A 13,425-nucleotide genomic window follows, 5' to 3' on the forward strand; every position below is an offset into this window, starting at 1 on the left:
CCCAAGCTTGAGTGAAAGCCATTAGCTAAAAGACACAATAATTAAACAAGCAGTCATTAAAGGTGCCAATACTTTTGTGGAAGGCATACATTATACTCAGACATAATTATAGCATAGTATAGATATCACATTTCAAAAGCCTTTACAGGTAGTCCTCGACTTACAACAGTTCAGCCAGATCCACTTAACAACCATGTAACTACGGCAGGAGCCATGGTGGCAGAGTGGTTAGAATGCAGTACTGCAGGCTAACTCTCTGCTGACTGCCAGGAGTTCGATCCTAACTGACTCAAGGTTGACTCAGCCTTCCACCCTTCTGAGGTCAGTAAAATGAGGACTCAGATTGTTGGGGGCAATATACTGACTCTGTAAAGCACAGTGAAGCGGTATATAAGTCTAAGTGCTATTGCTATTACTACTAATTTAATAACTGCAGTGATTCACTTAACAACTGCGGCAAGAAAGTGGTAAAATGGGTCAAAACTCACTTAACAAGTGTCTCACTTGGCAACAGAAATTTTGGGCTCAATTGTGTTTGTAAGTTGAGGATACCTGTACTCATAAATTTCGGTGCTGATTTCATATTTTCTAGTTCTGTCATTAACACCTAGTTCTCAACTCATGGGAAGGTAGCTGTGTGTGATGTTGTTACTGCAATACACATGAATTATTTTTTTAAAAGTTATTTGAAAGCCATATAATTTTTAAAGTAACACAGAGACATATATCACAGATGGAGCTATAATTGAGATTAATAATTTTGAAAAAAAAGTCTGCTAGGAGGAATTTTAATATGTTACAATATCTAAGGGCCAACAACTAATTGTGCAGAAGATCCACAATATCAATTTCATTTGAGATATGGAGTGATGGGAGAAGGAGCAAGACCTTCCTCTCACATCATTTTCCCAGTTAATTTTTTTTTCTCTCCAGCTGTTTATCTTTTTTTCTCTCTTGTAAGAGCAAAGAGCAGACAGTGATACATATATTTTAATTGGATTATAGACCTCCTTCCCTGGTGCTGAAATTCATTTAAAAAAGAAAGTCTTTTTTATTTTTGAAAAGTGAAGCATCTTTTTTATAATATGTGATTTGGCCTTGCAGATGTGATCTTATGAATCTACCTGTGGAAAGAATTGCCCAACAAATACACTTTGCTTTTGCAGCCCTGCAGTTATCACCTCTGAAAATGACAAAACAGTTTGTTCAGATCTCTGGATTTCCCTTACAACTGTTTACTCAGTTAGCTAGTCCAAGAACAGCAAATTGGAAATTGGCTTGGGGTGTCTAAATCAGTGAAAGAATTACAGCTCATTCCCCTTTTCTATATGCTTAATTTCTTACCTTCCTTCTAGCTGCCCAGTATAGCCTATATTTCAGTGTTACGAATATCTGCTCTGCTTCCTTATTCCCTATTCCAATTTCCACCATCTGCCTAGTGTATGATTCTGTGTAGGAGGAACTTCAGCCACATACAGTAGGAGAGAGTCAATCCCCCGTCCACAACAGCTGGTTTCTTGGCTGATTTCCCTCGTCCCTTTCCATTCTACAATGTGCCAATAATTCCCAAAGAGAGGAATATGTTATGCACTTTTGCCCTTTTACACCTGGGTGACAGTTAGAAGTTATTTATTTTAATGTACATTATGCTTTATAGAACAGTTTAAGAGAAAAAGACAGGTTACTAATGAATTAGAAGATGGGAGTAGAAAGCATTCAAAAGAAGAAAGAAATAGATGAGAGCATAGTAATAAGATATAAATGTAAGAAAACATAGGTATTTGTTAGGCTACCACTCTGAAGTAAAGTACATAAGAAATGAGGAAGGAGACATCAGTAAAATTTAGTAAAAATGTCAGAGGTATAAATACATGTTCAGAAGCAAATGTATATCCCATTTTTACTGCATGTATATGTGCATGATACATACATGGTTGTTGCAAATTCCAGATGTATAATGCATGCAGCTCAAACCTGCTTGCATATCTTTGCAAATGCTAATCTCTTTTGAAAAAGAGAAACTACCACTCCTTGTTGGGATTGTGACAATCCTTAATTGAAACAGCCTTGAAAACAAGAATATGGGGATAATTTTTCAGCAGAGGCCTTGATGGTATAAGTAGCTATTGGGCTGTGGAAGCAGCATGGCATGGGGGTTGTTACTGACATCTCTCTCTGTCACTCTCTCACTCTTTTTCTTTCTGTGCTTCTCTATTTCTGTCCATCTATCCTTACACTCTCCAGGAAGCCCCCGTGCCACAGCGTCGGCCCTGCACTTCCCGTCAACCTCCATCATCCAACAGTCCAGCCCTTACTTCACACACCCGACCATCCGCTACCACCACCACCACGGCCAGGACTCGCTGAAGGAATTTGTGCAGTTTGTATGCTCGGATGGCTCAGGCCAGGGCTCTGGGCAGGTAAGAGCCTTGCACCTTAGCCCAAGGATGCCGGCCAGTCCACCAGAATCCTGCCTTACAGTCCTTTTCTACCTCCTCTCCCTCTCTATCTCCCTCCCAAACACTGACTGTTTGCCTGCATGCCTGCCTGTCTGCCTGCCTGCTTGCCTGCTGAAGGCATAGGGAAATATGTGGTACAGTAAGCAGTATTATCTAGTCCTTGGGTCTGACAGAATGGGCCTTCTTTCCTTGAAAGAACTGTCTGACTGGGCTTGCTCTTGGCATCTTACCTTTACCTCAGAAATTAGACTGAATTACAAGGCCCAACATTCAGACTGGGGAAAACTAACTTCAGGGCAGCCAGAATATTTTTTTAAAAGTATAGATGAGAGAGATGCAGCATATTCAAAAGAGAACTTTCTCTTCTGTTTGACCTTAATTGGGAACTGACTTTTACAGCATCGGCAGGTATAGCCCATACAGATTTTACTTTCCCTATCATCCAATTCTCTACCCCAATTCTGTCCACACCTTTTTCCAAAATAAGTTTCTGAAGGGTTTAAAGTCTTCAGAGCTCCTGAACAAAAGAATTCCAGACAGTTGCACTGAGCACATTCTAGAATATTTATCTTTGTGATACTTGTGAAAATGAAATGAATGGCAGGATTCAAAGATGTTAGGCTTTGCGACACTGGAAAAGAACTTACTTACCTGGAAATGAGAATTTTTCAGAACACCCTGGAGTTTTGAAGTTTGTGATCTTTAGTTATATTTTGGGGAAGAAGGAAAGAGGGAAATCAATAAATTCATGGGTAATTTATTTATAATCACTTTTGATTCCAACTTACCTAAGTAAATTGGATTGTACTTAAATATTTCTTTTAATATACTCTCAATAATATGTTTGGCTCAGTTTGAGCACTCCTATTGAAAGACCACCCCCTCCCTCCATGACCTGATTGGTAATAATTCAAAGTTCTGATGTTATAAACAAGCACACCTCCTCAATAATCCCTTTGTATATCAGCCCATCCCAGCCTCTGTGAACTGACAAGAGTCTTGAAAGGGAACCACAGTAGCTTCTATTCCTAAAGCAATTTAGTGTCAGTGGTGTACAAACCATTTAATATGGTAAGCCACCTCAAGCCTGACAACTAGGCTGCATACAAATTACTGTAATAAATGAATAAAAAATAAATTGCAAAAATCCATGGGAACAAGTTGATGGATCACAGTTGAAACAGAGGAATTTGTTAACTGTAGCTTCATGGGAACAGTAGCTATCGCCTCTATTTCTTTAGAGGGTAAGAAAGTCAGGAGTGGTTAAAACCTATGAGAAATTACTGTTTGCTGCTGTTTTTGTTTTATTGTAATCCATGGCCAGGCTTTTTCTAAAATATTGATGCATCAGTAAGTCCTACTACAAAATGTTTTGTAGAAATTTCCTTTTCATGGCAGTTGTTAGCCTATTGTTTCCTGATCAGTGTGATTAAAAGAACATTTATGAATTGACCCTTTTATTTAGCTTTTTTTCCTGTCCAGAATATGAATGTACTGAATTCCTGGATCCTTGATTTTTCTTTCCTTTATGTAAAATAGTTTATTTCACTAGTCAGAAGAAGAAGAAAAAAAAACCTAGGAAACCAGTCCTTTTACATACACGCAGATCTGAAATTTCTTATTCATAATTTGTTTGCAGTTTCACTTAACAGGATACAATGACATAAACTGGAATTTCAAACAAGCAGCTTTTTAAAAATCACTTGCCGTGAAAATCCTCACTAGTGACTTTGCTGTCTAAAGTGGAAAGTTTGATTATAGTGCAAAAGTATTTTATAGTACTCTTCCCACAAAAAACTACAAAGTAGTTCTTAAAAAACCTTAGGAGGACAACACATAAAATAGTTCAGTGAAGTCTGACCAAAATATTGATGATTTTCCCATAAGAAATAAATGAATCCAAAATGGCAATTGCAGGATAATAAGCTAGTATGGAAGCAGATCAGCTGGCATTAAGTCTGAGGAGAAGAGCCCTAGACAGGCCCATCTAGGCTAAAAACGATAGACTCATTACTGTTCCTTACCATGCTTTGTTGTTTACTCCAGCATAGAATATTACTCAGGATAATTATCCTGGCTTAAATATCAGTGCTCCAGGAATAAAGTAATTCCAGAGATCAAACAGTAGAGTTGTTAGTAGAACTAGATATTGATGGCTTATAATACTTTATTGTCATTCTTAGACTTAAGTAATGATTGAATTTTGTGTTGGTTCCTGGTTTGTAGAATATTGGTCTGCCATCCAAAATCTAGATATTTCTGCTTCTGAATCCTCTGAGGACTTTGACCAATCCTGGGAAGGCAGTGTATGAAGCCCGGGAGCAAGTAGATTGATTGATTGATTGCAGAAAAAGCATGTGAACACATTAATTGTGGCTTCTTGGCAAAGGGAGCTATCACCTCTGTTCAGGAGCTGGTAAAATCACACAAGAAGCCCCTATTTCTTGCACATGTCTATAAAGTCCTAATTATTAATGTAATATCCTTTCCATGGATTTTGCTTGCTACAGAAATCAATTAGAAAAACTGTTGCATCTTATAGACTGCACATGGCAGGGAGGAACCAATACAAGAAAATAATTGCCCCAAAGCTTCTAGCATGAGACCTGTGAATAATCAAAATTAGATATTTTCTGCTAATCCAAACTCATTAGTTTTGTGATACAATTGAATTTAAATTATTATTCCACTATTGTGTATCACAGCCAAATATTTTCTTCATCTCAAACTCAAGCTCTCCCCAAGAATTTGGGAATTGTAAAGGCAGTATCTAATTCTGAGGTTCCCATCAATGCTGCTGTTTGTAGTTGAGGTGTCAGACATTGTTTCAAATTTCAGCAATTCAAATTATTTCTAAGTTCTTGTGGTATAATTCCTCAATAACAATTGGTGTACCACTCTTGATTTCTTCCATTTGTTTGTTTTCAAATTTTGGTATTAATAGTAGTAGTAATAACAATAATATTTTAAAAGGGTTAGAAAAAAACTTTTTGGTGCTCCAGTACTAAGAAATAAAATGTTACAGATCCAAGTAAATCTGGGTACCTACCATAAAATCTTGTGCTGGTTTCTAAGAACTAGATTCATACTTCTTCTTCTTCTTCTTTTTTGAGATTCACGGTGGGCATTTTGCTGAGAAAAAAGGATAAAGTTATTAATGGTGAATATATAGGTCAGGCTATATGTGAACAGTGCATACATACTTTCCTATAGGTCCATTCAATTAGGCATTGAAATCTGCAGACCCACAAAACTAGGAGGAGGGTCATGTCTTGGATGCAGCCAATCTAACCAGAAGAATATAGTTCATACTTCACATAGTGGTTGCTTTGGCATTAATAAGTTTTCAGAGCTAATGAATAATTCCATGAAGATATCCATTTGTTATCTCAATGAAGTTGTCATTGTTGAGCCCTGCTATTCTGTGGGAACAAAGGCAATTCCTTGATAATGACTCAGGCCTGACTTGTAATAAGAAAACAGGACAGACACATCTGAAAGGAAGAGAGTTAGGACGTGGGAAATGTTTGACATGGGAAATATTTGAGGGAGGTAAGGGGAAAATATAATACTAAAGTGTGATTTTAAGAAGAAAGAAGTGGGTGAAAAAGGGTATTTTAAATCAAATTAAAATCCTTCCACTACTCTGCCCCGAGAGCCACCAGCGGATACTGCATCTTTAACGTTGCCTTGTCTCGTTCACGCATCACTGTATTTATGTTGTTCGCAGCCTAACGGTAGCGGCCAGGGCAAAGTCACGGGGTCATTTTTGCTGCCGCCACCTCCACCTGTGGCCAGACCAGTGCCCCTTCCAATGCCTGATACAAAATCCACCAGCACTAACCCAGAGGGCGGAGCGCCGACACCAACATCACCCTGTAAGTGGACCCAAGTGTAACCCAAACCACAAAGCAAAATGGAACTTAGTCTCCATTCCCCGCCCCAGGGCCCTCATTAGGTGTCAAGTAAGGCAGAAATAATAAGGAGAGCAGGAGGAACAAGGGAAAAAAAGGGAAAAAACAAAGAAGAATGTGCACAGTAACAAATGCAGGAGAAAAGAGGCACAAATGAGAAGAAAGGGGAAAAAAGGTGAATAGATAAAGATGAATGGGAATGAGAGGGAAAAAGCAAGCTATAAGCAACTGGCAGATTCAGAAGGTGGGTTTGGGGCACCATGTTGTCATCATCAAGTCTTGTGCTTTGTGCTTATTTTTAAGGTTTAAACACCCCATGTGATCCCTTTCCTTAGCTGCCATTATCCCTTTACACCTTCCATCCCATTTCCCAGCGTTTAAAGATGCAGTAGCTGCCGAACTCCAACACATTTATTTTTTTATTTTTTTTATTTTTTCATTATATTGTTGGTTGCCATGGTGGCTTCTTGGTAAATTTGGAGATTTTTTCCAAGGAAGAAAAATAAACCATAGATAATTCTGAGAATAAGCATTATTGAGAGACATTTGAATTTTGTATTGTGAGGACGGGTTGTGTTTATGGATATTCTGGGGCTTCAAAAATAAATTCCCACTAAGATCCATAGCAAGCTTCCTCCCATCACCCTGAATTGTGGTCTGTGCTTTCTCAGGAAAGGGTAATCTGATGGAAGGGAGGGAGGAGGAGACATTGGGAAGCAGAACTTCCAGAAAACGGCCTTTATGTTTGATGATAAATGGAACCCAGACCTTTGAGTGGGAGTGGATAGATCAGAAACCTAGAAGTTCTGTTCCCACTTTTAGAAGGGCAGGTATTTCCTGGTGAAGAGTGGTGGCATTATGCAATATGAAGCCTATCTCCATCCGAGAAATGGGAATCCTACCAGATTGATTAGAGATGAGGTGGAAGTTAAAACATCTAGATCGCCAATGAAGTCATTATTACCATCTTTCTTGGCTTCAAAGAGTCCCTTTGGAGATAAGGATTGGCTACAGTATCACTTTCTTTTTTTGCTTTTTCTCCTTCCCTTTCTTTTTCTTTTCTTTTCTACATCTGTGCTCATGGCATTACTCACTCTCACACTTCCATACTCTTCATTAAATTTATGATAATTTATGGGAGGGGTCTGGGAATAAGAAAAACGGGATGGTGGCAAGCTGTAGACATAAAGGAAAATTCTGAAGCTATGTTATGTACTGATTGCCATCTTCCCACTCTTGCAAGGTGGCTAACAAAAGTTTCAGAAGGAAATGGGGTATTGAAGCTGCTTCTAAGGTTGAAACTCAACTCCAGCTCTCATTAAGAACTGATATGCATGATCAGCAGGGACCAGTATGAAGTATTAATGCTGCTCTGAGCCAGTAAGGTGATGAAGATAAATAAGAATAATTGTTTATCTTAAATTTATTGAATATTTGAATGCTCTCTCTTCTTGAAAAGAAAAAAAACACTCCTTTTATATAGGAAAAAGTCTACAATATCTCTCTTACATAAGCCCATTTTGTTCCTTTTTTAACAGAGACCAGTAAAATTCATCCCCCATCCAGTAGTATAACCCAGTAACACCCCAGAAACAGCCCAGTAACAGATCCCTCATATGGGCCTACTTGTTGTGTAGCTCATCTCTTCATCCCTCTTGGTAGCTGGAGGTCAACAAAGAGAAATCTAGTCTGGAAGTGTTCCATTGAAAACTAGAGAGTATGTGGTGTAACAATACAGGCTAGCAAAAGCCATTTGATTCTTATAGCCAAACGCTGAAGTCATCTCCATAAGCCAGGCCTTAAACTCACCAAACAAGAGCTTCTGCCTTCTCATCAATGTCCTGTCAGGTTGGGCAATGTAGAAATCAGCTTTAAGTGTCGAGCAATATTGTGATCAAAGGCTTAGTGTAAAAGTGAAATGCCATACTTGGCTGTTTTTGTGTACTCCTGCCCGTGTGTGTGTATGTATATTACCATGAGGTTTGTAGTACCTGTAGATAACATTTACAGCATTTCTTAGCCCCAGACAGGTTTCCAAATTGGAGATCCGCTTGGGGGATGAGAGAATCTCCCATGTCCATTCCTTGCCCCTTACCCAGATTCATTGAGAGCTCTGCCCTCTTCTGCCACCAACAAAATACCAAAGAGCTGAGCTTAGTTATTTCTGGCACACAGTGCTTTGCCCAGGAGAGGCATGCAGACGTAGAGACTCCATTTCCTGGCAGGCCTATACATGAGCATGTTCTGGAATGACATCTATCCTACAAATGGGTAGGAGGTCTGCCTGAGTCTACTAATAGTGGTTATAACATAGAAGCCCCCAGCCACCTCCAGGGATGCAGAGAAAATTAAGCCACAAGATGAAGGCTTTGGACCTATACCCAGAAAAAAATAATATGCCCAAGAGAAATGAGGTTTATGGAACAAAAGCTAGATTCTCCCCAGTATTCATTTCACTCAGTAAAACCTGTATAGTAAAATAATGCAATTGCCCCCAATAAAGGCACAGGGGATGCTGTGTATGATTTTAGGCGAAGTCTCCATCAAGCTGCTGTCCACATAACAGTTGGGATTACTTCTGTAGTAAAGCTGGTCTTTTCTATCAATATCATTAAATTCCTGTATCTTAAACAAAAATAAATAAATAAATAAATGTATTTATCATCATTCAAAGGAAGCCCCAATGACAACTAAGAGCTGGCTGTTCCATTCTTTTGTGTTTACTGACAAGAGGGTATTCTGGGGAGGAAAAGATGATGCCCAGTTTTTTTTTCTTTGGATTTTGCTATCTTGAGTCTCATCTGATGGGCCTGCATGCCCATCCTTTTCCATCAATGCCATCAGCCTCACCCAGTGGCCCTAACGGCCTGACATCTCTTTCCCCTCTAGCATTCTCAGCGCCAGGCTCCTCCTCCTCTGCCAACCGGTTTGTCGGCATCGGACCCCGGGACGGCAACTTTCTAAACATCCCCCAGCAATCTCAGGTAGGGGGAACCAGCTTCATAGGGGTATATGTGTTACAGTAGCCCAAATGTAGCTTGCCTTATGTGGGAAGGGGAGGGGAATGGTTCTGTTGAAGGGATGGATATGGATCACCTCAGAATTTTTCTATCTATGAATAAGAGAGAGTTCAGTTATAGAATAAAAATTAGGACTGAACACTAGGGATCTAAGTATTTACTTATGGGGTGTGCCATAAAGTCCAGAATTTACAGCAGAACTCTTTGGGGGATTATTGAAAGACAGTCATGTTTCAGAAACTATGGCCTTCATTTTTCAGACAAGAAAATGAGTTTCAGAGAGAGTCTTTAACTTATGAGTCTCAGTCTAAGATGGAATTTGAAAAGATTCCCAAGTTGGAATATATTTCAGTGACAGGCTAGGGAATGGGGAAGATCCATCAGTCTGCTCAACTATGTTCATTGGGTGCCTTTGGGCAGGTCACTGTCTCTGAAGATATGATGTATTTACTGTTCATTTGTTCTCACCATGGAATGAAATGAAATATGGCTCAAGAATACTCCATAGAGACTTCCACACTGCTATTGTTTTCATGCTCCAACCCTGAGAAGCAGTTTAGAAACCAACTGTCTTTCTTTGTGCCAATTTGATGTGCTGACAAAATGAATTTACATCTTCAGATTCTGTGGCAGCAATAATCTCCTCATCTCCACTTGGCACTTCACAAAAAAAAGGCTGCTAGGGCCCAGTGACCTAGTGCTTTACAGCTGTTCCTTTCCTGCCAAATAGAAGGGAGAAATTGACAAAACACCAGTCAATTTCACTTCTCTTCTACTTAGGGAAAGCTGCAGAGCCCTGAAGTTAATTTTTCCCTTACAGAATCAAGAAACAAACAAGTTCAATTTTCTTGTGGCTATTGTAGGAACACAGGTTTGAAGCTGCTGCTTTCAAATTGATACAGAATGCTTAGTCTATATTCACATGGCAAAAAGTCATATTGATCATGATATGTATTTTACTCTCTATATGCAAACTGAGTATAGAAAGATATGCACTAATCATAATTATCACCCATAGTTACCCATATTTTTCCAATCTCGATATATTTTGGGAAGAATAGATCATCGCTTGACATAACCACACATATAATACAAAACCATAGTTTAGCTTGTTGTGCATGGGCAAGAGCAGAATGTGATCTCTCCCGCTCCTCATGGTGTTTGAAATAAATTTTAGCACTATTAATGACAGTTAAGGTTAACTATTATTTGTTTAAAGAAGTACTCATGACTTGTGAAATAAATTTGCTAGTAGTAGTTAAGGTTAACTACAGATATTCAAGTTTAAATAATTAATAAGTTATGTCTACCCTAAGTAGAAATAAAAATGCAGTTTATCTCAAGAAAAGAATGAAACGGATATCCATGTAACTTTGTTTAATAATGACATAACAATGCTTTCTAAGCATTCAAGCAATATATGCCTGGAAGATGCTATTTCCAAATCTATGCACTCAGTCATTACCAGCATTAGGGTTTTATTTATTTCCATGTACAACAAAACATCAAAACAAAAATTAAACAACTGTGTGCTCTTTTGGCTCCCCACGCAATGCTGCAGAACCTTGTTTAACCTTTTTTGGGAAGGCTAGGAGAGTGGGGTCTGCCTCACCTCTGGGGCAGAATATTCCACAGGACAGGAATAATGGCAGAGAAGGCTCTCTTCCTAGATCTCATCAGTTCTAGTCCTTTAACTGACAAGGTTTGCAACATACCTTTCCTAACTGACTTGGTGGGATAGGCCGATGTAATGAGATGAAGCCAGTTCTGTAGGTAGCTTGGCCTCGTGTCATGTAGGCCTTTATACATGATAACCAACACCTTGAATTGGATCTGGAAGCAGAATGGCACCTGATGCAGTTTGCGGAGTAGAAATGTTACATGTGCCCTTTTTTGGGCACCCAATGTAGTTCATGTGGCTCCATTCTGCATCAACTGAAGCTTCCAGATACTTTTCAAGAATAGCCCCATGTAGAGCACAGATGGGAGATGACCAGGGCATAAGCAGAGAGCCTCCCTATCCAGGAATGGGCATAACTAGTGCACAACACAGGGTTGAGCAAAAGCCCTCCTAACCACGGCTGCCATCTGCTAGCAGGAGTCATCAGTCCAAGAGATCCCTCAAATTACCCACCGGGTCTGTCTGAGGTAGTGCAACCTCATCTAAAAGCAAAGAGGATAAATTCCTGGATACAGAGGGACCCTACCCACATCCACTTGTCTTACCAGGATTCACACTCCTTAAGTATGCACATATGACTGAAGAGTGTGGACTTTGTCCCACATTGTCCCAATTCATAGTGTGTTTATTCCCCCCCCCCCAATTTTAAAAAAACATTTTGGAAAAAAAAACCTGCCCATTTTCAAAATTAAAATTGAATTACCCTGGCCCTGTGTTGCACTGGTCCTATTTGCCCCATTGTTGTTCTCCCACTTCAATAAGCCTCCCTCTTTCAAACTGTAAAGCCTTCCTGCCCCTACTACACTTTGGTTTATTATGTTTTTTCTCAATTCCACCATTCCAGTTCCTTCAGGGAGTAAAAAAGAAATAATCTGCCTGGTTTCTTGGTACCTACCACTGGAATTATAAAGTCATAGAATAAGAAACTGAAGACAGTTGGCTAGCAACCAACTGATCCTCTAAATTATTGTGCAAAGTAGTTGCATACATACAAGAGAACCTCCATGGAGGTGAAATGGAGATGGAGATGGAAATGAAGGTAGTAGTCTATAGTAACAGGTTATTCCAAACAGTAACATCCTTTGAAAACAAACTAAGGAGAAATCTGATTGCCATGCCCCTGGTTGATATCAGCAGCCATAGAAGCTTTGAGTCACATTCTTATTGTGTTCAAGAGAAGTTTCTTTCAAAGCTCCACCTAGTGGTGAATGGAGATATAAATTTGGATCTTGCTCTGAGGCAAAAATAAGGATGAAGAGTGGGGAATTCCAAGTCTAGAATTGTGTAGCCATTTGGATTATACCTTTCTATAATACACCTTTCCACTCAGTATAACATCTGTGCTGAGCACTGGAAGATCACTTACCAGTTTCTAGACTTCCTAGATTAGAGTTTGATCAGAAATCCATTCCTGAAACCAACTTCTGACTGCCCAGGAAGCTTTTCTCAACCATCGCCCATATGATCCTCTAGAGAAGAAAAGGAGATTGGTTTTTGTTTTTTTTGTGGATTAAAATGCAAACTGAGTTTATGGTGCATTGTTTTGTCATATATAATCACTGCAACTAGAAATCCTGACTTTGTGTTTTCTCTACATGGTATTTACTTGTACAAGGCAAACAATGTAGCCTGAGAGACATGTGGGAGAGGAATAACATCTAAATGTAGAGGAAATAGTTCAAAAACGGTAAAATTGCTTCCAAGGAATGAAGAAGGGCTGTGCTGCTTGTTCTTCTGATTTTTAATAGGCCACACTAGCTCTGCTGTGAGATTAGGTTGCTCAGCGAATGCACAGTGTAGGAAAAAAGCTGACTCTCTTTTCATACTTGCATGGGTGAGAGAAGGAGTGTGTTGCTCAGCACCAGTGATATTATGGGCGGTTGCCATTAAATGCCATTGGCACTCCTGTTCGCAGAGCATACCAGCCACTCTCAACATAGTAGAAAAAGTCAGGGCAAGGAGGAAGGATCTGCATATTTATAGTTTCTGTGCAGCAGAGAATACCTTACAATGATTGAATAATAACTGTATTTTGTTGCACAATGAATAAAAAGACTGGATTGTTATATTATTTAGGGCAATCATAATCATGCCAATGCCACAACCAGAAGGGAAAATCATGATGGTATGAAGGTTAAAGCAACAAAGAAAAGTTGAATACCATGGGAGGAAACATGATTTTCCCCCATTCCTCCTGTCCCACATAAGACAGCTCTCAGCTCAATCTGTCTTTCCTTCCTAGCCTCCATTGCTCCCTGGTGGTGAATGAAGGAGCAGAGCAGGAATGAGATCTGCTCCCCTTTCCAGCCCATAACCAATGTCACGTCTGGCCCGTCTGGTTTCCCTGAGCA

The 13,425-nt window shown here is 39.5% G+C and overlaps 1 protein-coding gene across 1 annotated transcript in view; it reads left to right on the plus strand.

The window, feature by feature from the left end:
- Positions 1–13,425, plus strand: part of NFIX (nuclear factor I X) — a 214,726-nt gene that overhangs the window by 193,189 nt on the left and 8,112 nt on the right. Inside the window, exons 8-10 of the mRNA XM_015813288.1 lie at positions 2,245–2,420; positions 6,190–6,337; positions 9,263–9,357. Coding sequence (XP_015668774.1) covers positions 2,245–2,420; positions 6,190–6,337; positions 9,263–9,357 — 419 coding nt within the window. The remainder of the gene's footprint in view (positions 1–2,244; positions 2,421–6,189; positions 6,338–9,262; positions 9,358–13,425) is intronic.

The sequence above is a fragment of the Protobothrops mucrosquamatus genome, unplaced genomic scaffold (genome assembly GCF_001527695.2).
Source record: "Protobothrops mucrosquamatus isolate PMUCROS unplaced genomic scaffold, P.Mucros_1.0 scaffold150, whole genome shotgun sequence".
In the NCBI taxonomy this organism is placed as follows: Eukaryota; Metazoa; Chordata; class Lepidosauria; order Squamata; family Viperidae; genus Protobothrops; species Protobothrops mucrosquamatus.